This window comes from Nesoenas mayeri (genome assembly GCF_963082525.1).
Source record: "Nesoenas mayeri genome assembly, chromosome: 5".
NCBI lineage: Eukaryota > Metazoa > Chordata > Aves > Columbiformes > Columbidae > Nesoenas > Nesoenas mayeri.
In genome coordinates this window covers 60,943,448-60,971,395 of record NC_137548.1, presented here as the reverse complement: position 1 = coordinate 60,971,395, position 27,948 = coordinate 60,943,448, and the positions used below count along the sequence as shown (strand labels likewise).

Here is a 27,948-nt window from a genome sequence, read left to right as displayed (position 1 = left end):
TAAACTAAAGGGACCTAGAGAGTTCCTTTGCCCAGGCTTCACATGGACTCCTTACAGTAGTACAGTGCAGCACTGGAAGATGTGTGTCTTGGAGATCTCAGCAAAGAAGAATAGCTTTGTAAAAGGGTTTATGACACTGTACAGACCTGAGTAGTACTGGGGACAATGAAATAAGCAGCTTCTGGACCTAATGCGTGTTTAATAGCTGCTAAATATCAGCATCTATTTCTGAAGATAGAAGTACCTTGTATACAGTATATGATTGAAAGTACTTAAATGCAGTTATGAAAGTTTCTGTAAATTATAAGAGAAAAAGAAAAACCTAATGATAATAAAGAAAATGTACAGACACTTCCTAAATGAAAAATAATTGTAGCAGTGGAGTAACACGTTTCTTTGTTTATTTAATTCTTGCCATGAAGGTGTGAAGCACATGTCATTTACATAGTCCTGCCTGTGCAGCACCAGCTCAGTCCCCTGGGAATGCTGCACCAGTCTGTCTGTGGGCAATCCTATGGCATCAAACTTCCCTCGCAAAAGGCAGCATGCAGAGACTTGTTGTTGCTAAAGAGATTGCATTTGTTAGCCCTCAGTCTGGAAGCAATGGGCTATTGCCATGGGATGAACAGGGAACGTGGGGATGCTACTGAGCCCCTGCAGTTCTTGCTGCCATTGGAGCTGCTGCAAATCCCAGTTGCTTTGATGATCTCCATCTAGGCAGCCCAACAAAAGACAACTTAAAAATGCAAGTAATAGCATGGTAATGTCTCAAACTGATATGTAGCTTTTGTTGTTCCACAGTTCTCTTTCTGAACACAAGGAGGATGCTGATCAGCAATCCCTTCAAGGAGAGTGTGAGAAAAGGACTCAACCAAGTGCTGAGACAAGCTTTCAACCAAAATGTCAGTGCTCAGGTAAGCATGCGTGGCTTGCCTGCATCATCTCACCAAAACAGCTCTCCCACTAAGAGAATCCTGGCCGGCTGCAGCTCCAGTACTGTCTCTGGATGCAGGAGGCCTCTTGGAAGTGAGTATTGAGCTTTTCCTATGGAAAGCAGGCATAGATGGCAGCCACTCCAGGCTCTAAAAATAGAAGGACAACTCAAACGCTTTTGCCATTCTATTTGATGAAGCAGAAGGGAGAAATGCATCTTTCTTTTTGGTATGTTCTGGGAAATGCCTACTGACAACAGTTTCCTCATCCCGCTGCAGTTCAGGACTGACTCCTGTTCACCGTCAGCCAAGTGCTGCTGAGCTCAGCCTGGATCAATTGCAAGAGTAGAGCTGGTAAATGGGGTGTCACTGCTGTCAGTTTGCTCCCTGGCTTGAAAACCCAGTACCTGACAAGTACATTTCTATAGGGAAGAAACTCCTGAGCAAGGAGAGAGCACATCGTATTGAAAATAAATGAGGGAGGTGTGTTCGTCACTTCGCAGCTAAATTGCACAAACTTCTCTGTATTGCTGGGTGTAAGAGCAAGCTGAGGTGGGCTGCTAGGACACTCTCATCTGCCATGCAGATTCCTGTGCACTTAGGCAGGGGTTTGTGCGGAGCCCAAGGCTGTTACGAGTTATAGTCACCAAGCTACTAGGAAAGAAAAATGTTATTTTGCTCAAAATAGAGGGCATCAGGTTGACTTCTGTGCTCACGCTCTATTGCTGCAAGTTCAGATGATGTTTGTCAGTTTGAGAATTGCATATTCCTGAGTGTCAGGAGCAGCGATGGAAATTCTCAGACATATTCTCTCACCTTCTTGTAAATCTGAGAGAAGCTGCCTTTTCCTGATGGAGGAAACCAGGTAAAATTTAGTGTGGAGGGCTTGTTTCAGGGCTTAAATATTTTGGAAAATGCAGAAATTTGACGTAAAACTCAACAGCTGTTCTGGTTCACAGTGTGCTCATTTTTGTTGTTTGTCGTTGCTACTGATATTGGCGATAGCTTAACCTTTTGGCACAGTATGGGAAAAATAGCATAGAAGAGACAGTTGAGGTTGAAGAATCAAATATTGGAAACTTTTGTCTTTTGAAAACTTGTCTCCAAACCTTCAATGACAGACACATGTACAAAGTCAGAGAACTGCAGGTATGAAGTAGGAGCTGGATGTTCTCTGTATTCTCTATATTTTTACATTCACATATGGATACTGGGACATTTTCCTTATGAATTAAGTCCCAGCCTAAATTAGAGGTATGTGAGCTCTGGTAGCAACACTGCACTGCTTCAGTTTGGAGCACATGCTGCATGGGCTGGGTCTAAAGCGCTCTGAGCTGTTCTGCTATTATAATACCATGTCTGATGTGACACTAACTGATCCTGTAGAGTTTATAGGGGATTACAGGATAGAAAACCCTGCAAGGGGGCCATATTCACAGTGAGAAGTCCCATCAAATAGTGGTTGAGCTGCCAACAAAATTAAAAAGAAGTGTTTCCCTGTGTGTTTTAGGTTGAAATCCTGGAGCAATCGCACAACGTAACAGTTGGTTACTACGTTACACGGGGGAGACTGGTTTTTATACCGGCTGCTGTAATTGAAAGGCTTCTTGCGTATGGTATTAGCAACGCCACAGCAGACATAAAGCAGCACGTACCACATCTCCAGTCTGTGGCGGCGCTGGCCTTGCCGTGGAAGCCCCTTCCCGCCTACCACTTCCAGCTGAAAACAGGTGAGCGAGGTCCTGCCGACCCGGGGTTGTGTGGTAACCTGTGTGTTCCTTATATATATGTATATATATATATATTTTCTCTATATTTTTTATTTCTGGACCCATTGGATATGACTTATTTCCTAGCAGCCTAGCCCAGGGTCATTGCTTAACCCCTCTGTACCATTACAAGAATCAAAGCAGAGCAGTTGCAATGCAGCCAAACAGTATAAGCTGCAAAAGGGCAGAGAATGCTGTGCAACAGCATATTCAATTGTAAAAAAGATTTCTTATGTGTCCTTCATGTTTATAGACACATACTAACTGGGTAATTGCAATAAGTATCTTTTTTTCATAGCATTAACAGAATGAGAATCAATATTATGATTGATTATATCTTGTAAAAGCCAATGACCTGCAAGATTTAAGAGTATAACTTGTGTTTTAGAATGATTTCACTTACTGCCTGGCTCTGAGTAAGTATTTGACCAGTAAACTGCTCGTATGATCTTATGTATCACAGCAGAAACAATTTCCATTTGTTTGTGGAGAGTATCAGCTCTAATAGTGCAATTTATTTTTTATCTTAATTTAGGCTGGTTTAGAATGGTGCTTAAATGACACAAACTGATTCTCTGTGCCACTATTTTCACCTGCTTAATTTGCAAATTGGTCATTTTGCTGCCAGACTTTACAGGAGTTATGCGACCAAGAGTATTTTGTCCACATACAAATAAGTTGTTCCTTTTCCAGAGCTGCAGTTTGTGGGTCAAACAGACAATATACAGTCATGCAAGTTTGTTCAGACCATGGAGCAACGATTACAGAGAGCGTTTCAGGATGCTGAAAGAAAGGTCTTAAATACCAGCAACAACTTAACAGTTCAGGTACAATGTTGGTGCTTTGCCAGTGCCTGTTGCAAAACTCTCTGGGTTATTCTTTCTTACGTGCATACTTGTATTTCAACATGATGTCTCTGATAAGCCACTATGGAATTAAGTTTATGCTTTCATCTGAAATAAGGGTGTTTTGTTTATTGCAGGAAAACTTTTAAACACATGATTTATAGAAGGCTGTTACTTTTATTTTAGTGAATTTGAATTTTACTCTTTGAAGTTAAGTAATTTAACTGTAATTCAAATAAAATTACATAAAATATTCTTGAAAAATGCATATTTTTGCCAAATATGTTATTTTGACACATTAATTGCTTTCAGTGAGGCTATTCAGGTATAAAGACAGTGACATGCATAGCCGTTTGTAAGATCTGAACTATTAAAATATATAGATGTTGTGTTGTGTGTGTTTTTCTGTTTTGGTTTGGTTTTTTTTTGGTATGTACATTCCAGTTCCATACAGATCCAAAATCACTGTTAAGGGTCTGATTTTTGCAGACCTTTATATGTATAGTGGGCCAACACCCTTATGCTCTGTGCAATACTTCAGGAATAAAGAAGTTATCCTCAGGGTGATATTATGATATGTATTTGAGTTAGCATAAAACTCTATGTATGGACCTGTGCTCCTCGGAATATTTTGTATGTAACTTACCAGAAGGAGAAAATTGGTCATCAGGGCTCTGCTTAGTTACTTCGGCATTGCCTCTTGTGAGCTTGTGCTCAAACTCGAGGAGCTCGGAGGGGCAGAAAAGTGCATGACAAGAGGTGATGTACTGCAGCAGGTAGAGTGATTATTAAGCTTTTCAATAGCTGTGTCTGTGACGCTGCAGGGAACTTCGTGGTGGCTAATTTGCTTAGGCAGAAGTGCTAGATCTCACAAAGCACCTAGGCAATTTTGTAAAGAGCTCTACAAGAAGGTAGTAGTTGTGGTTTTTGTGGGCATTGCCAACTTAGGAAGTGATGGAATGAAGGTCTTGGAGGTAAGATATAAACTGGGAAGGAAGGGGCTCAAGGGTGTGATCTTCATGATAATTTTTTTCTGAAATTATTTTGGTACCATGCAAAGGACTATATCAGTGCAACAGGAAATAATATGAGAGTTTTAGATGAATTACAAATGGAGGGCAAGTTCTGGAGCAGATGGAACCGATTCAGAGAAGGCGTTGCTGCATTGCAAGAGTAGAGGGAAGGGCAGCAAGATGAGTAAAAGGCATGAAACAACGTCCACACAAGGAGAAATTAAATTTGCCATGGCTCTCCAACCACAAGTGGTGTAGTGAATCAGGAGTGATTGTTTGGAGTTTCCCATAACAGAACTACTCAGGTTTAAATAAAAAGAAGAATCCTTTCACACAGTGGGTAATAAAATCTCTAGGATTTCCAGAGTTAACGGGAAAAAAGCAATTGGCTAAACTTATAGAACAAAAAGTCATCAAACGTTTTTAAACCCCATCATATCATTTATGGCTCAGGCCATAGCTGTGGTCTAACCTTACACTGTGGAAGAGAGTCCTCTCCTCTTGGCTTGTGCTCATTGTCCAATCATCTGCTCTTGGCTGCTTGTAAATGGACATCAGCTAAGCAGACCTTTGGTCTGACCTTGAACTCTTCTGAGTTCATTATACCATATTTTATGTTTTTACTTAGCGATCCAAATAATAAAAATGGGGTATTTAAATAACATTCCTGAATGCTGTTGGTTCTACCTATAGCATCAGTTGACAAAAACCATCCTTCTTGTCCTATGGCATGAGACTTCTGAGAAAACATATTTTTTCCATTCCTGCCCCACCTTTGCCTCTCTGCTTCCTGCAGAAAACTGGTGTTTAAGGATCTGATCCAGTACTTGCTAAATAGAATTTGTCCTTAAATGCAGTCATCAGATTTGGGCTCAGAAAGAGACTGTCAAAGAGCTAAAGTGGGGATGACAGCAGGTAATCGTATGATGCCAGGAACAGAAGAGACATGATATCCCTTTATTTCATATGGAAAAGGCGTAGGTCTAGAAAACTGCACTAGGAAGGCAGAAAGAGAGCAAGACATACAAGCCTAATTCTTCTGCATCAAACATTGGACAGTTTTGTTGATAAGCATTCTCTTCCTCACCTTACATTTCCTGGTAAAATCAGGGAAAAATATTTGCAGTCCACTGCTGCCCTCCAGTAACTCTGTGTGATGAAGTAGGAATTAAAGTATCAGACAAGTAAAGTTTTACACAATCATGTTGAGTGAGCTGTATATAATTCATTGCTTGAGCTAACATTTCTCTAGTTTGATTGTTTTTTTCGTTGTTGTGTTTTAAACTGAGCTGAAACACAGCTTCAACTTATTTCTTTACCTTTGTTTCAGATTTTGAACACCTCCAATGTCTCCCAAGCTGTCTCTCTGTTTTATGTAGTGAACAATCAAAGCACAACTCTAAACGGCACTATTTCCAGCAACCTTCTTAATCAACTGTCAGCTGAGCTGGTGGGTTTCTACCTGACCTACCCACCTCTCACCATTGCAGAATGTAAGTACGTGCTTCCCAGCACACAGCTCCTTAAGATTAACCAGTACTGGACTTCTGTTTTGCAAGTGCCATAAGCTTTGTTGTCAAGCTCACAGATTGTAGCTGCGTTTGCTGATTACTTTTGACCTTTTTTAAAGTGGGGGGGATTAGGTGTGTGGGATTTCTGGGTTTCAGTGTTTGCTTTGGCTGCTAGACACACTGGCAGATAGTTGAGAAAAATGCATATATGCTGTCATAAATGAAAAAAAAGCCTGTGCCAGGTTCCACATAAAGTAAATTTGTAGTTTTATATAAAATGAAACACAGAACGTGCCCAGTTCTCCATTTTAGGGAAACCTAGTGCAGGACATGAGGTTCATCTTCAGCATAGCCCTTTACTCCAGTGAGAGACTCAGCATTTGCTGAACTTCGCCCTCAGTTTAAAATGTGGTCTAAGAACTTTAGCGTCAATAATTTGCTTGAGTTCCAATTGTTTTGAGGAGTCGGAGGGACAGAGAGCGAGAGAAAGTTGTGTGTCTGAGCAGCCTATGTGACATATATGCTCTCTGACTGCATGGTAATTTTTTTTATTATGGGCATTTCTGTTTAATCTGCTTGTTAAACGTGGTATGTGACATTAAGCTCACTGTGGAGCTGGATTATCTCTTCACTGGAGATCAGTGTTCACTGAAAGTGAGAGATTTGGACATGGTAGGTACATCGATACATAGTGATGGACTCTGGTTAAGGAAGAACAGGTTTCAGCTGATCTCACTGTATGTTAATCTTCATGAAATGCTTGTTAAATTTGAAATACTGTGTGCAAACACCAGTTCTGGTTAAGCTTCTGGTAACTATCAAGCTCATTCATAAGGCTAAACCAGTGATGGAGTAGTTAATAATTTTTCATTTCACAAGAACTGAAATAATTTGGCACTTAAGGATGGAGCCAAATATGTCTTTATGATCAGACTACAGAACTGAGTGGATTTGCAGCTTTAAGCAAAATTATTAATGTGCTTGTTCATTTTCTGATTCTAAGAAAAAGCAGAACCAGGATGCTGGAAAGCAAGCACTGGGGAAAACACAAGTTACCTTTTTTTTTGTCAATCCATTTTATTTGCAAACAGCCCAGCAGCAGAGCAATTGCGTGTACTATTCTTCATCAGTTACTTGCACAATGAGCTGTCTAGGGGGTAAATGGGTCAGAGATCACAACCATTATAGTTCTGGTGATCATGCAAATTCTTGAAAAAGAGAGAGGGTCTGTTCTTGAGGCATTACCTGTCTGAATCAGATACTTGGAAATAAATAGATGAAACTGCCAGATGATGAGCACTGCATTGGTGTGTGCTTTTAAATCCATCACAGGGTGAGCGATGTCTCAGGGCAGGCCTGCATTTTCATCAGGTCTTTCCACAGGGGAGGTGGAGGGAGGCCATTGGCAAATGGTGTGCACAGACACCTGGAGAGGGATGTGGACCTTTCATCATCAGACAGGCTCCTTCCTTTCTGTGACTGAGGGGTGAGCCTGTCACAAGAGCGCCCCATGTGGAGGACTCATCTTCATGGGGCATCCAGGAGCTCAAAGACAAAGCCTGAGCCGGTTTTAATGATGGTGACTGCACTTGGCTTGAGCTTTTGGCCTCCCAAATAGGCCTATTGTGCGGGAAAAGGACAATGGTGCTTCTCGCAAAGGCAGTACAGGAGTGTGCTTGGTAGACAGGAGCTGTGGAAGGCATTTGTCACACAGTAAGAGTCTCATGTGGTATCACGGTTGTCTGCTGATCCCTGCACATGATGAGCTGACCCGATAAAGTCTTTAGCTACTAATAGCTTATATTTCATTCTGGAGTTCTTGGTTTTATTCCCCACACAGCAGGTATGCTGCAAGCTCATGAACTTGATGTGCGTGTTGTGTTTATGGCTTCAGACGGGTAGAGAGTCTTGAGAAAATGTTTACTTTGAGAAGTGTTTGATGCTCACTCATGTGGCAGTGCAGTCATTTCAGTTTATCAAACAAATATCGCTGCTGTTCTCAGAGCATGTTATTTCCCAGTAGACTCCGGCGGCTCCTCCAGAGCCTCCGCAGTCTGTGATGGAAACGCACAGCGCAGGACACCTCCTCAAAAGCAGTTAATGTGTGTAACCAGATCCTTTACTGTGTTTACTGTTCCAAGCCACTTTGGAGTTTATAAATCAAGGTAACTCAGTAGCAGTGTATCAACATGCAAAACACGGGTATTTTCTGAATTAAGTTCCAAGTATTAATGCTTTCCGTGTTGCATAAATCTATTGGAAGAAATGCTGAGCTGTATAATGAATTAGCAGCATATTGAACTTTACAGCCTAATGCACTTTGGAGACGGAAAAGCTAACAAAGAGCATCAAAATGGCAAACATCACTTTCTCACGGGTGTAAACACCAATGGTAGTAATTAAATGGTGCAGAGTGAGAGAGTGACAATACCACACTTAAGGTGTGTTCACAGTTTTGTGAATCTCATTTGTAATTCATGTGGAATGTACTCTGTGATTGGTGGAATCTGATCCTGGTTTATTTTAATATTATTTTAGGTTGAAATGGTGGTCTAGGTTAAGTAAGGATTAAATCACAGCATCACCATAGAATGTCACCTTGTTTTTCCCAGGAGATTACTCACAGAGAGAAAGCAGCAGAAACATATATAACAGACACATGCACATTGCATATCATTTTCAGTAATGGGCAATCCTTGGCTTTGCCCCAGACAGTGTACCAGCCAATATTTTGGTGACAGAAAATATATGTTCTACTTTGTATGGCAGCGCTCTTGATGTTCTTTTTCAGACAGAAGAGAAATTGTAATCCTGAAAATTATGCCTCTAGGTTTCCTCCTGACCCATAGTTCAATTTTATTTATCGGTGTCTGGTTAACCAAATAGTTTTGGGACATATAAAGTGTAGGATGTTGGAATATTATGACATAATTTCAACTTTTATTTTAAAGCTTTGGAGTATCCAAACCTTGATGTTTCAGAGTCAACTAGAGACTACTGGGTGATAACAGGTACTTTTTAATCTCCTTCTCTTCTCTATGGACTTCAGATAATAATTTTTAGTGTGTGATTGTATAAACACATTGGTGCAGTAATTTTACAGAAAAATAGCGGCTGCCCAGTGAACCTTCCTGTTACGTTAAACTGGGCAAATGTATTCAAAGCTACTTTGGAGCATTACTGTGATTTGTCATCTTGAACAGAGGTGTCTCCTGTGTCCAACGCCAACCTTAGAATTTATACCACTTTAGTAAAAGCACTCCTGAGAGTAGCATTATCTTATCAGTTTTAAAACACAAATAGACTTTAAAAAAAATTATTTTAATTTTATAGGACTTGGATTTAAATCTGAAAACAAGAGGCTTGTAGAAATAATCTAGAAAGAAAGGTGATGTGTTAAACCAAGGAAGTTCTGATTTGCTGACTCTGGCTGGGTCCAGAAATATTTGCATATTTCACCTGAAGCATTAGGTACATAACTTTCTGTTGATGTAAAAAGAGGTGCAGAGAATGCTGTTAGGCTTCAAAATATTTGTTTTACCAGTTATTTCACTGGTATCAGATTCTCATTGACAATCTTTTTGACTTTAGAAGTGATAACTGGGCAAGAAAGAGACACTTCTCCCCAGACATCTTTGAGTGACTTGATACCAAAGCCTTTCTAATCAGTTTGTCTATACCTGGAATTGTTTAATGCTCAGGAGAAAAAAAGAAAAGGAGCCTGACATGAAAGAGATTAAATTCTACACTCTACTTCCAAAAGCTGGTGTGATTCGGTACCTGAGAGAGAGAGTTTGAGATTAAAAATAAGTATATGTGAAATTATGATCCTCTGAAGGGAGTGGTACAGCTCCTCCCCCTTTGGACTCCATGAACCTGATGTGCCGTTTCTGACCTTTGTGCACTTTCTATAGTGGAGTGTTATTGGTATTACAATGGAAACACCCTTTTCAAAAATCTCATGGTGATCCCAAAAGATTTTTTTAGCATAATATTGAAAGCCCATACATTTGTACGAGTTAAATTAACACGCAATATCACTTATTTGAACTTCATGTAAATTCAGAGTCTTTTAATTTTACATTAATTTTTATTTAGGAAATGTTTATTAGTTTTGAATGCTCTCATACATGTAGTGCTTTGTTTCAAACAGACTTGTACAAAATTCTGACTTCAGATTTCAAAACTACTGGATGAAAACCTGTTGTTTAGTTAACAGGTGCATCTGACGATAAGTATAAAAACAGACAACTTTGATAGTTTTAACTTTCTATGTTGAAGATCATAGATTAGGTGCTTCCGAGAGCCATTTTGGTAAACCAAAGGCATAAGAAAATTTTGGGAGGGTTTTATTCTCTGAAACACAGTTGACATTATCTGAGAAGAACCGTGCAGGGGCTGAAATAGAAGCATGTTATAAACCATCGGGAATTACTGAGGGGGTGGTTAACAGAGTCCAGTTATTTTTGTTTTAAGCTAGTTAGTCCCAAACTGTCTTGCAGACCACATTACTTAATCTGTCTATCTAAAATGTGCTGATCTGTGATTTTTCTCCATTCCCACAGTTATTCAAGGGGTTGATATTGCATTACTGGGGCTGAACAACCAGAGCTTTGCAAGATTAATGGAGCAGCGTTTGGCCCCACTCTTCATGATGTCTCATCAGCAAGGACGGCGGTTCAGACGTGCCACCACTGTGGGCAGCTACACTGTGCAGGTGGTCAACGTGACATCGGTTGCACCTAGATATGTGTTGAAAAAAGGGATTTGTTTGCATGTGTCCTGCCTCAATTGTCTGCAGAATTGTGTAAATGGGTTGAGATTTTCTATCTTTTTTGTTGTTGTTGTTAAAACCCAAGCAGCGAGTGCAAAATGCATGGCATTACTAACGGGTTTATTTTTCTGAACTCACCCATGTTTGCCTGCCTCTCATCTTAGGTAATTAGTGTTAATAAATATTTTCTCTTTGGTTGCTAAGTTGATGAGGTCAATGTATATATTTCAATGTACTCAGTATAATGAAGATTTCTGGAGCTTTGTTCTTAAATTAAAAGAAGTTTCTTAGCTCTTTCACTATTCAGTTAACTTACTAAAGCTAGAACTTGTTTTTTCTTTTTGTTGAAAAACATGTGTGTACAGGGTTAGTCATCAAACCATGTGGCCACATATCACATTGTGAAGTAGAGATTTCAGTCCTGAGTAATTTATTAATCATCTTTCTCTTATTTGCCAACACTTCTCATTCAGTTTTTTAAAATGATCTTATTTTGTTTCTCACTAATTTTGCCAACTGATGCCAGTTATTGGGTGTTCAAAGAGGATCTGTCTTCAAAAATTGCACAAGAACTTATTGACTTTTTTTTTTCAATTACATGATGATTTTCACAAATTGTTTGTTGTGAGATATAGAACCAAATTGCTAGTTTTCTCATTTCCCCACAATTCTTTGTGTTTTCCCACTGAAAGAATTTAAAACAAGAAATGTGCTTTTACTTGCCAAAAGTGTGAACCTTTGTAAAATTTTCCATGACATATCTTAGTCTATAACATAATACACAAAACTCCTTTTGCATCTCATCATTAGAGGTATTTGACACTTCATCTACTCTTGGGAAAGATGGAGGTACAATGTAAAAATTCTGCTTGTGTTCTGCAGAATTGAATGGTAGAAGCGTAGTTCTCTTTATTGTCAGCCTGGGATCAAAAATAATGAGTATACAGGCAAAATGTGAGAGAATTTTTCAACTGCAATATGCCAGCAAAGTATGATTTTCAATCTTATGAGAGATTTTAAGAATTCCCTCTTTACAGAGAACTGTAATGTCCAAACATTTGATCCTCTCCTCATTTTTACTGCATGCTTTTCTTAGTATAGGTTTTTACCTTAGGATTACTTTTAAAAATTATTAAGAAAGCAGTCAGTCCTCACTAATCTTAATAGCCTAAGCTATGAAGAGAGGAAGCCCTGATCCTGTAAGAATATTTGCATGGAGCTTATGCTTATGTAGGGTCTTGAAGGAGCTCCCTCTGTGCACGGCCTTCAAGTAGCTTCTGGTACATTGTATAATAGTATAATACAAACAGATCTTATTTCTCTTTCTCTCTATTTTATTTTTATTTTGCTGAAAGATGGTAAAAATCCAGCGCATTCCAGGACCCAAGGAGCCAGCTGAACTGACATACTATACATTATACAACGGGAAACCTTTGCTGGGCACTGCAGCTGCCAAAATTTTGAGTACTGTTGACTCCCAGCGGATGGCCTTGACACTGGGTTATGTTATTCAAGTTCAAGCTGATCGTAAGAGTTGATTTTTTTTTTTTTTTAAATCTCTGCTTTATTTATTTATAGTGGTTTTTTGTTTGTGAGAACACCAGTGTAGGTGTGAGAATCCTCCATTGATCGCACAGGGAAATTTCTGCTGGACTTTTGAGCAGCTGCTAAAGTCAGGCTGCTCTTTTTCATACGGAAGACAGATTAATCTTTTATCATAGAAAATCAAAGCTATATACCAACTTTTATTTAGCCAGTCACTGTAAACTCTATTGTACAACTAATTTTGCACGTAGAGTTCTATGAGCTGAACAACTTCATGGAACTGTAAAGTCAGAATTAATTCTGATGCTAACAAAACCATGGCACCGCAGACTAATGACTGATGGGGCTAAATTGCCATTCAAGTAACTTGACCTAAAGTAAAGTGGAACTGTATGTAGGGACTATCAAGATGTCCCTTAATTTTGACTTGTTCCTAATAACATATATTGTTTCTATCTTGAAGGGTTATATTTTAAAAATAATTATTTTCACCAAGAACCATGTGATTGTTAAACCTATTGTTTAGACACAAATCAGAAAAGTTGTGCAGAACTACTGATGTGTATGGACACTTTTCAGATTTAAGATATGGTAGCATCATTCAGAATAACATGGCCAAAAAAGTAATCCATTCTTGAAAAGTAAAGTGGTTTTGAAGAAGTGGTTTTGAATTTCTCAGTTTTGAGATTTTCGCAGTTTGAATTGTGTCAGTTACTGACTGTGGGCACAGGTTGGTTTGTGTTGTTGTTGTTTGTTTGTTTGTTTGTATTCCTGTATAGTTGACCTACAGTCATAAACATGTCTGTGATGGAGCTTGGAGGGTTTTTTTCTGCAATAACAGCTTACTGTATGAATTTAGCTGACTGAATCTTTCCAGTTTGCTAAGGTATTTATCCAGATGGAAAGCAAATTATATGGTGGATTTCAGTACTGGATCTCCTCACTGGCTAAACAGCATATAAAATGGGACTCCCTGGTGACATTATTTCTGTCTGAAAGAGCAGTGATATTGAAATAATTACATGTAATAGTGACAGGAAAAGAAGGATCCACTGTAATAAGTAATTGACATATCATCCCATAAACATATGACTGAGTTAGAAGACTGAAGTCTGATAGCATTTTCAGAGACTGCACTATATACTGTACCTGCACCTTGATCTGATCGTGGTCTGTTACTGACCTTAACTGGACTGAAACCAGGGATCTTCATTCCTGCTTCCGCAAAGTCCAGCATTTAAATTCTGAACAACTTTGTTTTCCATGATAATATTTCTTTAATGTAATTTTTACCAAAGCAGCTATAGGTAACATACAGTAATTCCGAACTTTGTGATTTATATGAGCATTTAGGTAATTATATGGAACCTTCTGCTTGTGATTTAACTTTGTACTTCCATAGTGTCCTAAGGCAGCCTTATTCATCTGTAGATTTTCATACAAGTCAAATAAACACAGACTATTGTAAGAAGAGAATATACAGAAATTGAAATGATGACCCCAGGTAACTGAGATTCTGAAGCTAGAGTGTTTGAAATGTAGGAGATAGAACTATCTTTATACCTTATTACAGAAAAAATAATTTCTTTCATTTTGGACAGAGTATTTGTAGGCTGTCTTTGTATTCTCAAAGAAAATACTTTGTGTGCACTTAATTTTTACTCATTATAACTTCTCTCATAGCTGAATGAAAAGTTCTGTACCAAAATGCAGTAAGAAAAGACATCTGCCCTCAGGAACTCATAGTCTGGTTAGACAAGACAGACGAATAATAAAAAAAATATGGATGTTCCTGTTTTATAAGCAAGAGTCTCAGTTATAGCAAAATGAAAGGCTTGCTTCAAAATCCACTGAAGTCTTATTCTGTTGAATGAACTGTGGATTGACTTAATCAAGGTCATATTGGAAGCTGGTAATTGAATTAAAGATATAAACCAGGATTCCTAAATGTCTGTCTTAGTAGCCATAAGGTCACCTAGAAAGAATAATTATGATTTTTCACCAATTGTTTGATGCTTCCACAACAGCAGTCTATAATAATTTAAAATTACTGTTATCTGATAAAATTCAGATACACTTTCCTCCTCCACAGCACTTTAACTCACAGACTATGTATTCAGAGTCAGTAAGTTAGAATTATGCAAGTGCAGAAGATACGTACCTAATGGTGATGTTCCTACATCACCCAACAAACTACATTGCCCTTGCAAAAAGTTATAGGTCTACAAAGAAATGAGACTCAAGCAGACTTTCAGCTGGCTCTCGTAACCGCTGCTGAACAAGACGGTACGTGTTTGAAGTCTGATTCTAAGAGATGCTGAGTGCCTCTGACAGCTAATAAGCTCAATGACATTTGAAAGCTCTAGTCCCCTGGGAAATAGGAAAGGCTGCTTTACGCTGGGATTCTCGCAATTGCCTGTCCATGCCAGCAACCAGTGGTGCAGGAAAATAAATAGATAAAGCATAAGGAAGCCCACAAAATATTTCGCTAAACCAAAATTCAGCATTATGAGATTGTGGTGTATTTTTTCTAGAAAGAAATGGAATGAGAGAACTGGGGATGTGTCACAGAAAGATCTCTTGTGGATGTACAAGTTGAAGATTCGTATGAGGATACTTTATTCTGATCAAATGGAAACTGAAAGCTTTTGGCACGACTGCATTTCTGAAATGTACCCTTTTCCTAGTGCCCTTATTAATACATCTGCAAGTAGCTCTTTCCAGCCTCATAATTTCCCCTCCTTCAGAAATGATGGATTCAATTTGACCTTAACTATGATAAAGTATTTCTAGAGCACAAGAGAAGCATTTTCTTATGGCTCTATTAATATAAATAATAATGATTAGCATGCTTAACTTCATTGTTTTTGAAAGCTCTGCCAGTTTTCTCTTGCTGAGCCAGTATGTCTTTGACATCAGGTATGGACTCCATGTATATACTTCTAACACATATGTTGCCTTATTGTAAGCTGTTTTGGTGTTTGAAAAATTCAGGATGTATCACTTGCACCTTGTTTGTTTATTCTGTAAAAGAGCCATTGGAGTGATATCTAACATGGTATCTAGCTTGACTTTGGTGTTAATGGCTGCTTTTGTAGCTGGCTATAAATATTTTGCAGCTGGCTATAATAAGAGAATAGAGCCCAGGGATTTGTGAATTGAACAGTGTTGCTGATTCATTTTTTTCACTTAAGGAATATGAAGGTACAACTAAATTACTAACATCCTTTGATACTAACTGTTATATTGAGGCAGTTGAAGACTGTGTTGGAAGCAATTTAAATTTTGTCTTTGCACAGTAAAACTTATCAATGTTGGTTTGCAATTTTCTGTAGCTGTGGTGAAGAACCCCCCAAACAACCTGTGGATCATTGCAGCGGTGCTTGCTCCCATTGCTGTGGTTACAGTTATCATCATCATCATCACAGCAGTTCTCTGTAGAAAGAACAAGAATGACTTCAAACCAGACACCATGATGAACCTGCCTCAGAGAGCTAAAGTGAGTGACCCATCTCCAGACCCAAGATATTCATTTGCTTTCTGAGGTTTTAACTGTGTTTCTCTGCTAGATGTAGTTGAAGGATGTTTGGAATTGAAATGGTTATTATTCACAGGCTGGATCTTCGCGCTTCTTCTCTGTCCTTGATACCACTGGTCACAGCAATTACCTTTCTGTTTTACTTAGGGCTCATCAACTTCCTTTGCAGCTCCTCCCTTGCCGCGTAGGTAGCAGTGACTGAATAATCATTACACAATCATGTAAGGCACTGAGCCATTAGGGCTGAGTAGGATTTACTCAGGGTAGTTGTTTCCTTCATGAAATTGGGGAAAGGGACTATCACCCTTAGGTCTTGCCAGCAGCACATCTGCTGTAGGACCTCATTCTGAAACACATAGCCTGAGCTGCTCCTACCTGCTCCAGGTGGCCATGGCTGAAGCTCTGGGCTTTGCAGCGGTTCAGACCTGGTCCAAACCAGAAGTTCTTAACCCAGCTGCTAATCCCGAAAATACATTATTTTTTTTTTTTTTTTCCAGAAAATTTCTCCCACTGCTATTTTTCTTTTAGAGATTTTGAACTTTCTAATTTATTTGTGGGTGTTGTTCGCTGGGCTCAAACAATTATATTTTCCTTGAAGTTACTAACCCATATCAGTTACAAGTTGTTGGTTGTTTTTTTTTTTACCTCAAATCAAGTGTTTCCAGTTTCCTTCTCTGTCTCTAACAGAAAAATGCTACAGAATACTGATTTGTTTCCATAGTGAAAAAAGTCTGTGATAAGAGGAACAAAAGTCTTTTAGAAACCCCTAGGTCTAATGTAAAAAGACATTTAACAGGAACTTAATACAGAAACAATATCTATATAGAGATTGGACTTGAGGCAAAGCGGGATGTCCTTGGTTTGCAAGCTAGGAAAGCAGAATGTTCCACTAAATGAAGAAAGAGCTACGTGACTTTTGCTGTGTAGTAGCACAAAAAGAAAACATGCATGCTCAAGAAATTAGGTCAAGAAGCCAACCAGGCTGCAAAGACCATCGGGGGCCACTAGAGACCCCTGGTGAAGACCCTTGAATACCAAAGATGGACTTTTGGCAAAAGGCGGGATTATGTAAATAATTTATGTTTAACGCATGAACTAAATGGTAGAAATAAACGAATGTGCAATTGATGCGTGTAATAAAACTCCAAGAAGTGCGAGTCATGCGCACACATGATTAGAAGAATGAGCATCCAGCGCTGCAAAGTGCTGGCTTTTTAACACTTTCAGAACAGTGTTAAGGAGTCTTTTTGCTGACTTCCTGGCATCATCTGCCTTCCCAATACTGCTATGAAATGGCTCTTAAACAGGGCCACCCAAAGTTAAGAGTTTTTAGCCTATAGAACCCATGTGTAAGTCATACTGTTCCTTCGCCCTTCGAGCTGGCTTTGTTCTTCTCCATTGGCATGGGATTGAAATGATACATTTTTTTCTTTCATTTCTTAATGCTGCAGACAGCAGGATTATTGTGATTTCAGCTCTGTTTCTTCTGCTGAAAAATGTAGATTGGAGGGAGAGTTGAAGGAAGGCATGCTGCATATGACAGCTCTTTTCTCCTCATCTGAGGTTAGTTGCAGATGGGTGCAGCTGGTGCCAGCTGGAAAAAAGACATTTGTATCAAAAATGATGCGAAAAAGACATTTCCATTTTGTTTTCAGTATGCCCATCTATTTATCTACTGTTATTTGCAAAAGAGAAACAAGCAGAATAACAAACACAAACAAAAATTAATACCACTTCACTGATATCATATATTGGAACCTCTGAAGTGCAAATCATGCTTTATTACAGACTGTTGCAAATACTATGCACCATTTGATTCTTCTTGTATGTAATCTTAGTCCTAGCTAAGGGACAAAATGAGACTAAATCTGTGCATTGTTTTGAGCTGGACATTGTTATGGGATACTTTACAGCTGGAAAAAGTTGCTATTTGAAAAAAGCCCCACAACACTGCTGGTTGAAGGTACAGCAAAGAAAAAAACTTGAAAGTATTTTAGTATTTTAATCCATAATTGTCATTCCAAAAAGGAAGAGAAAGTTGAATTTTTACTTCTCCTGAGAAACCAGTTTCAATCAGGCAGTAAAACATGTGGTCAGGTTGAAATCTATTCAGTGGGATTATGTTTGCATCAGCAGTCAATGTGGTCAGACAGGAGCTGGATGTGCAGAGCAAAATAATTAGTGCTGAGCTCCAAGCATCTGCACTACACTTGTTTCAGGAGATTTTCCTGCAGACTTGCTCACATTTGCAGCTGGAATGCACGAGTTCACTTCTAGAGTGCATTTCCCCTTTTTGGTATTTTTTGAGACTCCATAAAATTCAATTGAATTCATTATATAAAAAAAATAAGCATTTAAAAATGAAAGCTCAATTGATTTCTGCTTAGTTTCACAATGATGGCTCCATCAAAATGGTTCAGCCAGGTCTAGTTTAGGGTATACACTGCTTTATGGACTGTGGAAGATAAATTCTGCAGCAGGCTTGGGAATAAACTGGTTTTAACATTCCTGATTTCAACGTCTTTAATTAGAATAAGACCAAGACATGAATTTTGGGAAGATAATGAAATAAGGTCATTTTGAAAGGAACAGTTTTAGTTTTATTTTTTAAATCCAGTGTAAGAAATATCAGGAATAGTGGTAATTACTAAAACTGTATTTGCTACTTGTCACGCAGTTTGGCAATACAAATAGCTGATCAACACATATCTATATCGCATTTAAAATGAGTATATTACATTTCATGGCTTAGAAAAGTGCCTGAGACTGCTTGATTAATGCTGAATCTGTTCTGTAAGTGGAGTCACAGCAGAGTGATTTTTTTTTTTTAGTTTAAGCAGCAGCTTCAATATTTTGTTTCTGTGCATATGAGATTTGTTGTTCGATCACCGGAGCAGCTTTTTGATACCTTCTGCATACCCAGCAAACTGTATAGAGTGGAAAAGAGACTATTACGGGATACCCGCAACCTTGAGTTTCAGCTGGTTTTGTTTTCAGTGGTGCCGTTTTATGTGTCTGGATTTCAAAAGTCCTGTTTCAAGGGGCTGTCGGAGTGGAGCTGCCTGTTCCTCGCTGCAGCCCGATGGCTCCCGGGGGAGCAGGAGCTGCTGCCGTGTCCCCCGCCAGCAGCATTGGAAGCGTGAACGCAGCATGGAGGGGTAATGAATGAACGGAACATTTAGCGCTAAATATCCTTCTGTAGCTGGGGGAAGTGATGTAGCAGAACAGCAGGATTGCTGCCTGTGATTGGTAATTTAGGAATGACTTTTATTGTTGTAATAGACTGAAGGCTAAATAAATGAAGTTTAAAAAATGACCTCTCATATGGAGTGCAGTTCGTAGTATCTTCCTAAGGAACTGTGTTGCTGTTCTGAATTGCCTTAGCAGTCAGGGACATCTAGACTGAGTTGCAGGGAAAAAGGACTGTTACCATGTTTTTTCAATTGTCTCTCCAGTTGCCAAATTAAAAGTAGTATAAATTTGAATTGGTGGAATTCTGATGGGAATTTATTTTAATGTTCTTTCAATGCTGATTTTATTTTGAGCAACTGTTTTAACTTTGAGGTTTTGGGTAGATGTTAGCTTTTACCTCTCTTGATTTCTAATTCACAGCATGCTTTTTTTTAAGGCTGTAATCTGATTTGTCACCTTTCTTTTAGAGCAGGAAAGAATAAGCTTTAGGTAAACAAAGATAAGATCTACAGTCTAAGACCCAGAAACAAACGCAAATACTGCAGGCCATGAGAAAACAACCTCTATCAATTTGATAAAGGGCAGGAAAAAAAAAAGAAGATTAGAGAAACTGTGTACCTGGTATATATGTAGGGGGGGGGGGGACAATCACCCTTCTTTTTTTTCTTGTTCTTTTTTGTGATCATTACAAGGAAAAACGTCCCAGAAACAACTCCCTGGATTCAGTCTGCCCTTTGCCAGACAATGTAATTTAATGGTCTCATAATTCATTTATTATTTCCTAAGCAACATTCAAATCTCAGTCCCTCGGTCTTTCTCAGTATTGTGGCCATATTGGACATCTCTGCCTGCAGTGCTTCAGCAGTGCCTGATCATGATTTAGTCTTGCCAGTTCCCTTCAGGGGTGGTAAAGCCATCTGCTCCTGTGGGCTTTTACAGAGCAGGGTTCCAGGATCAAATTTTATTTAACACAATATGTCTGCTGATGAGGATGGCTTTTTCAGCTCTTCTTTTAATGCAATTTGTTGCTAGACATGGTGGTAAGTACAACTCAGATTAAAATAATTCTTCATTTTCTCCTTTGTCTTCCATTGGCAGATCCAGGCTGGGACTCTGCAGATTTCTGTAGAAATGCTCATGTTTTGCTGCTTCTGGTTTAGTTTTGTTTGGTTTTTATTATTATTCTTTTTTAAATAAGGTATGAAGTATAAGTTGTAACTTCTCTTTCAAAGACATGGAGCCGATTTAATTAGCTATTCCCTTTTGTTGCCTTTTTTGCAGAATAACTAGCATGGTCTTGACTAACAGTTAATATAGATAACAAGGTTGGAAAATATTATTTTGGTTAAAAATATTACTGTCTAGGATGGTGTGCAGTAGTTCTTCCTAGCTGTCCTTCTCAGAGCTTCTGTTTCCCCTTTCTTCATTCCCTTCCCTTTCTTAATTTCCTCCCTTCACAGCTAATTCGGTGGATGCTTTTGTGGTACCCTGCCTTGGGAGGAGGGCAAGCAGAAGGCTGTAAGGGCAATATCGTCATGACTTGCCATGGGGTGGTGATGGTGAATTGGAATTTTTCTGATATATTGCAAGTTCTATTGTGGTAATGTGCAGAGACGCCTGCTCTCCCAAATCAGCATTAGCCCAGTTAATGTCTCCTTAATGCACTTACCAGAGGAATATTGAAGTACATGAGCACATTACAAATCATCAGCTTCAGTTCAAACAGGAGATTAGGAATGCAATGTAGATCCCCATAAACAAAAAGCATGTTTTGTTTTGGTTTAACAAACAGAAAACAGCCCCTTTTTTTTTTTGGACTGAGATTGTCTATGAAATTTATTTGTATTTATAGCTATAGCCCAGATTTAGGAAGAGACAGAACAAGAGAAAATGTATTTTGCAGAGCTCATCCTTTTCCTGTGCCATCAGCAGATTTTTTTTTCATCCAGCTGTTTTTCTTCTGGAACTAAAATATTCAATGGCAACATGACAGGAACTCAAGAGAGACTATTCAGGTACTATCTGTCTATGATGTGTTTCCTGAAATATGTTTGAGGGTTAAAATCACCTATGGTGTATTTTATGGTCCTTTTTTAGCATTCTGTTAATAGTCATTCTACTTCAGGAAGAGCATCTTTCCAGTTTTTGGTCAATTAATTCAATTTAGTGTAGCAAGAACATTTTTTGTGTTATATATATTTTTTTTTATGGACATGGTCAAGAATTTCTGCGAGTTTTTTTTGTTTTGTTTTTGTTTTTGTTTTTTTTTTTTTTTAATGGAAAATTCAGTTAGTAAACTGAAGTTTTACTTAAATGCTTTAGTTTTCTGTTAAGAGAATCGACCTTTCAGTGGGTGCTTTACCCAGAAGCCATGTGTCAGTTCTGCTTGCTCCTTGCAGAGGCAGCAGGGAAAGCGTGTGCAGACTTCGGGGCAGGAGAGCCTGGGCACCACATGGCCCTGGGCTGCCTTGCTGTAAGGATCTTGCAAATGCTACTTCCCAAGAGGAACAAGTGAAGTCAATAACAACCTTCCCAGTAGGCAACTGGCAAGCCAGGGGAAATAAAATTTCACTGATCTGAAAAAGATATTTTTCTGGAAAATGTCGCCCATGAAACTTTTATGTGTGCCTTTTTTTGCTTTTTTCTTGATTTGGAATAAATTACTCCCACCACCCTCTTCGGAAACACAAGACTTGTTTTATATAGAAAGTTTTCTGTTTTCAGTATGGGCTTATTTTTCTTCCTCCTGTTTTATTCCTCCATGTATTCATTGTCCATTAAAGGAATTTCTGGGGGTGCTATGGCAGAGTAAGAAAGGTTAGCCAAGATCAACATTATACCAACTAATCATGTTTGAAATATGTGGAATGGAGGTCTCATCAGAAAATTGCTTTGTTGGGCGTTCAAATGGCAATCTGCATATTTTTTACCCGTTGTTTATGTAATTAAAGAAGTTAAGGGGTAGTGGAAAACTTTGTTAATATAAAATTTCCACTTCAATATATGACACATGCTGGAAATCTCTTTTTTTTCTCTCACTTTTTTTGCAGCCAGTACAAGGCTTTGACTATGCCAAGCAACACCTAGGTCAGCAGGGGGCTGAAGATGAGGTTTTACCTGTAACTCAGGAGACTGTTGTACTTCCACTTCCAGTTAGAGATGCTCCTGCTCCCCAGGAGAGAGAAATTACTCAGGATGGGAGCACGATCAAAACTGCCCAGTCCAATGAAACAAGGAAAAGGTAGGAACTGGCATGTTTCCAGAGGGGTGGAATGGGGTGCGCACTGCTGGTTGCTTAGGAAAAACCTGTAAGGTTTGGCACCTCAGCTCTGCATGTGGCAGATGGTTCCTCCATGGTATATTCTTGGCATAACACTCATCTGCACTGGATGTGTAAGATTGCTGCAAAATACAAGATAAAGTGAAGACTTCCTCTACACATGTGCAATCTGTGAAGTAAAAGGCCTATGAGTAAAAGGCTCTCCTATGAATGCTGGTTTTGTTACAAGGGATGAACCCAAATGAAACATGGGATCTGGAGTGTGAACACTGATCACTTCTCAAATGAACCAAAAGATGGGACCTCAGCCACTGGAAGCTCCACTTACAGACTGTCACTCCAGAATTGGACCCAATGTCTTCATTAGCAGAAGGGAAAACCATAAACATACACGGTGCTATGGAAAACCTCTAGATCCAAAGCATCTACAGCAGGACAAAATGTTTGAGAGTGTAAGAATAGACTAGATAACATCAGTGTCTAGGGTAAACTGTCTCTGGTTTGCAGTTTCTTCATAGTAAGTCTACATGGTTGTAGGGTCACCGATGAGAAGGTCCCCAGGAAGCTATCTGGCTCTTCCTCTTATCCACTGCAGGGTCAAATACACCACTAACTCAACTTTATCTACCTTTTTTTGAACTCTTCTGGTGGTGGGATGATCACAGCCTCTTCAGGCAATCTGTACTTTGCTACCTTTCCCATTAGGAGATTTTACCTCACGTCTACTACCCTCAATTATCATCAGAATATCTGAATGTCATTATTTCTTCTCTTGTTCATCTCAGGGAAGGAAAGCAGATTATCCCTTCATCTTAGCTGTTTTGCATGTATCAAGTCCATTTTTCCTTGATCCATTCTCCTTGAAATTAATTTAGAGTGGAAGATCATTAATTCTTTATTGCTAAAGAATGATACTGAAGGGAGCAGAGGAAAATAAAACTGTTCAGTTAACAGCCTGAATAGAGATAACAGCTGTTGTCTAGTTCAATGTCCTGAGAGTCTGGCTCACTGTCTAGTTCAGTCCTTGCTTCCTGAAGGAACTTGATGGCATAAAAGCTAAGTATCTGGATAGTGAAGAGAAATTCTATAGAAAATCAAATATTCATAGTTGTCACGTTGTCTTGTACTTGTCAATGCACAGTGATATTTGCACCTTTGGAGTGGTGGAAAAGCTTGGAAGACTCTGCACAATATTGCTGTAGGCAGTGACAGGATGCACTGAAGGGATCTGCAGCCACAGGAGGTCCCGCACTGGAAGATGTCACCCCACGTGGCACAGGGCTGGAGAACCTGGTGCTGCTGCTCTTCCTGGGGATACACCTCTCCATTGGACAGAAGTTGAGGTTTTCCCTACAGAAAACTGGAAACAGGAGGATCCTGAGCTGGTGTCTGGTTTGGCATACTTCTCTGGTGGTGTAGTAAATCACCTGGAATACAGAGAGAGCTGTCCGCAGGGAGTACCAATAGACAGAGGAGAGTAAGTCAGCTGAAAACTCCCCTGGTTCCTGAGATTTCTTCGCTGCTTTGGGCATAAACTGTTATTATGCCCTTTACTCTCAGCAATGTGTTGTTCACACCATAAATCACTTGAAAAATTGGAATCAGGTTATATAGTCCGTGTGAACCAAACAGCATTTTTCCCTTGTGGAGTCTTCCATCCTCTGATGAAATGACAAATGGAAGATGACCACGACACTGGCTGTGGTTGCTGGTGCTGGGCTACCACAGGTTAAGTCTTTGCTGGAACTGTTCTTTAAAATGTTTTGAAGCATCCTGAAAGCCATGTCTAAATACACACAAAAAATGCAAACCACCCATATTAATTAATCCTCTAACAAAAGCGATGAAGCACTTCACTCAGTCATTTGGATGAGTGCAGAAATCCCCCCTCTATTTAATCTGCACAGTTTTAAACAAATGTCAATAAACCATCTTCATCCAGAAATTCACAGGAAAATTATTATCAAATGTCTTGAACCTTGGTGCCTTTCTATGCAAATAACTAAGAGTTAGTTTTGCATCCTTCAGGGTGATTACTTGAGTAAGTGAGAACATGAAGAATTTTAGTCTTTTTTCATTCCCAGGAGCTGTGCCTGGGGATGGAATTTAATAGCTTCTGAAGATGAAGAAATATTTCTTGACCTTTACATATTTGTTCTTTCATCCAGGCTACTTTGCAGCCTGGAAAGGTCGATTTAAATCAGACTGCTATGAAGTGACTGGTAATTGATCAGAATATCTTTTCTGATATTACCACTGGAGGAAACTTCACAGTTAATAATATGATGACCACTTAAAAGGATGAATGTTTAGATTAGAGGCAGCAGAAATCACGGTGCAAGTTATCCATGCTTGCTTCTTTTCCTTGTTCCCAAGTGGAACATATTTCCTTCAGGTGTTGATCTGTCCCTGTATTAATTTTTTTTACTGGACTGAGATTATTGTATATATTATTTTATATATATTTTTATTTTTATATATATTTTATATATATATATTTTTTATATATTTTATATATATATATATATATATATTTCCACCTAAGCAATTTTCAAAACAGAGTCCATAAGAATTACCTTTCTTAGAACTTCTCCCTTCCTGTTCTGACCACAGTAGATGCTTTCTGCTTATACCAGACAGGGTGGTCAGAACTGCAGGTAAATGAATGTTTCAATCTTGAAATACAGTATTTGCAAAAATTTTTGGAATGCTTTTTACAGTTGTTTTGCTTCAGTATTGGTTTCTGGATATAAAGCCATTGTGACAGGAGTAGAACTTGATTTGATTTTTGTTCTCTGTAAATGGAAGTCCTTGTGACTAAGTCTTTTTTTTCCCCCTTTGTCCCTCTGATGTAAGCTCTTTACATTATGGTGTTGTTTGCCATGACAATTTATTGATAACTTGCAGATAGGTGCATAAGCAACTGTACAGGTCCTGTAGATGGTTTGCATTCCTATTGTGGCAAGTTTCACGTGTAGAAACAACCTGACACCGTGTCTGGATGTGAAGTAACACCAAATTTAACGTTTTCTACTTTGGTCTGTTTTTCCCAACTTGTGCATTAGGATTTGAGTAATTTACCCACCCCAAAAAGAAGAGCTTGCTCCCAGTGCAGCCTGGAGTTACACTGCTCACTTATTTATTGCTCCTTGTTGGGACTGAACACTCACAGGGGTTCTACTCTGCCCTCCTCCCTCAGGGACCAGTTTCAGGGCAAGGATATGCAATGGCTGAGTAAAACAAGCATTTTCTTAAGAGTTTCAGCAAATAATGGTGCTGGTTAAGCCAGGTTATGGACAAAAAGGAAAAGGAGAATTTTCTCATCATGTTGTGTGTGCGTACATGCAAAGTGAGTGAATTTTGCATTGTGGCTGACAAAACAGTTGAGTGTAAATGCAGGATAAATAATAAAGGAATTACTTTAGCCATATATATAAAAACAAAGGGCTGCTTTATTTTAGCTGTATAAATGACACTGAATGAATAACAGGATTTTTTTGTCCTTTGCAGTGCTGCTTCTGTCATTGTGTGGGTTGTGCATTTTGATGTTGTTTGCTTTCCATGCTGCTAAGACGCCCATCAGCCCTGAGCTAATTGAGAAGTTGTGTTCTCCAACCATCACCCTGTTCCTGCCTTTACTGTGTTTCTGTGTGCAATTTATATTCTCCTTTTGGTACAAAATCAGACTTGAAAACTCAGTGATGCAAACTGTGTGAATGGAATAACCTTGAAAGGAGGTTTATCAGGAAGAGCTCACAGCCTCCCTTGTTGCTATGGTTACTTGCAGCCGGTCCCCGAGTCAGAATGGCTCCATCATCAGCAACGGGTCGGGAAAGCCCAGCTCCGGCCGGAGCTCCCTCCAGAAAGTAATGGCACCGCAAAAAGTGACAAAAGACGAAGGAAGGAAAAGAAACGGTGAGAAGTGTTTCTTGATGAAAACTGCTTGTGATCGCCCTTGTAGCTGTACCCACGCAGGCACCATCATCTTCCTATGCCTTCAGCAGTACTTGGGCATTTTCTGTTTGTAGCTTTTTTATTTTCCCTTTATTGCTGCAACCTTTTCTCAACCTTGCACAAAACAGTGTGATGTTTACGCTTTGTGTGGGCCTTTGCAAAGTTTCTTTCTTTCTTTTTTTTTTTCTTCTTTTTTGTTCTTTTTCAGTACTAGTAAAGTAATGAAGACATGATGCTGTGTAGTAGGTGGATAGGGTTTACAGCTTTTCCTTTTTCTGTGTAGAGCCCTAAGATACTCATTTCCATTACTGCTGAAGTATTTTTAAGGGGTTTCTTTTTTTTTGCGTAGAGCCCTAAGATATTAATTTCCATTACTGCTGTTGCTGAGCTGGCCCAGATATGATGAAGATGAATTAATTAGGTAGAAATTAATTTCAGAAAGTGAGAGACATCAGAGCTTTAACTTTTCATCTCTTATCATCTTCATCATACCTTTTTGTTATTGACACCTACTGACAGCTTTTTCTGATGCACATGGGATGTTACACTAGATGTTTTTTACCAGCCTTTGGTTGATGGTGGTGACCTTGTGACTTGAGATGTACCAGGAACATCTGAAGAGAGTAGAATGCAATCCCCTTTCTTCCTTGCTTTTGTTTTGTCTGTCTCTCTCTTTATTTCTCCTGAGTTATAGCTTTGCTTCTATAGCTATATTTTACATGTGAATAGAAAACACGTTGGCTGAACCATTTGATCACTTCCCTCTAAAGGGAGGTAATTAAATTGTACGTGCTGTCATCAGATTTTGTCGTGTACACAAGCTCATAATTCTTCTTTGTTAAAAATGTGAGTGTGGATGGAAGGACTTGGGTAAAGAGAAAATCCTAGTGTTGATCTCTTCTCCTTCCTCCAGTAAATCACCTGAGTAATTTCTCTGGAGCATTCTGATGGCAACCCTGGTATCACATCGTGGCACCTCTTAATGATCATGATGCTTAATACCAAAATGTCACACAAAGGCTTTGCTGCTTTAGCAGGAATACAGAGTGATATAGAAACAGATACAAAGCACCAGAGGTGGCCTGTTCTGTACAGCAAAGTCATACTGTGTTTTTTAAGTGTCTTCTGTTCTTTCCATTCATGTGCCATAATGCACCACATCTTGTGGGGACTGTATAATTGATATAACTGTAGCACTTCATTTTAAAATCAGCTTCATTGAGATTTATGCACATTTACAAGTTCACACAGAGAAGTCAAGTTGTTAATTTTCTGTTGTTATGTGTTTGTCACCTGTACTGCCTTCCTCTGACAGATCTGTGACTTTTCTGATTACTTCAGACCTGTAATAATAAGTATTCTGACTAGTCTTGCTCAAAGAGGCATTTTTTCCTTATAGGCAGCATAACAGTATTTCATTGTTCTATGTTTCAAAGGTCATAATTATTTTTTTCACTGTTTCAAATGTAGCTCATTTTCTGAGACAACAACATTTATGGTTTCCAATGTTAAAAGCTGTAATTTGTGTTGGTTTTTTTTCTTCCCTACCCAGGAAGGTCAATATTCAAAAACAGTGTCAGGTGATGTTTACACAT

At 38.9% G+C, this 27,948-nt stretch overlaps 1 protein-coding gene across 1 annotated transcript in view; it reads left to right on the top strand.

The window, feature by feature from the left end:
* The window catches only part of KIAA1549L (KIAA1549 like), a gene marked incomplete at both ends in the record, with an annotated part of 127,852 nt that overhangs the window by 61,808 nt on the left and 38,096 nt on the right, over positions 1–27,948 (top strand). Inside the window, 10 exons of the mRNA XM_080345220.1 lie at positions 802–914; positions 2,443–2,662; positions 3,395–3,528; positions 5,890–6,052; positions 9,022–9,081; positions 10,636–10,787; positions 12,200–12,371; positions 15,725–15,888; positions 22,170–22,360; positions 26,187–26,314. Of these exons, the coding sequence (XP_080201346.1) occupies positions 802–914; positions 2,443–2,662; positions 3,395–3,528; positions 5,890–6,052; positions 9,022–9,081; positions 10,636–10,787; positions 12,200–12,371; positions 15,725–15,888; positions 22,170–22,360; positions 26,187–26,314 (1,497 nt within the window). The remainder of the gene's footprint in view (positions 1–801; positions 915–2,442; positions 2,663–3,394; positions 3,529–5,889; positions 6,053–9,021; positions 9,082–10,635; positions 10,788–12,199; positions 12,372–15,724; positions 15,889–22,169; positions 22,361–26,186; positions 26,315–27,948) is intronic.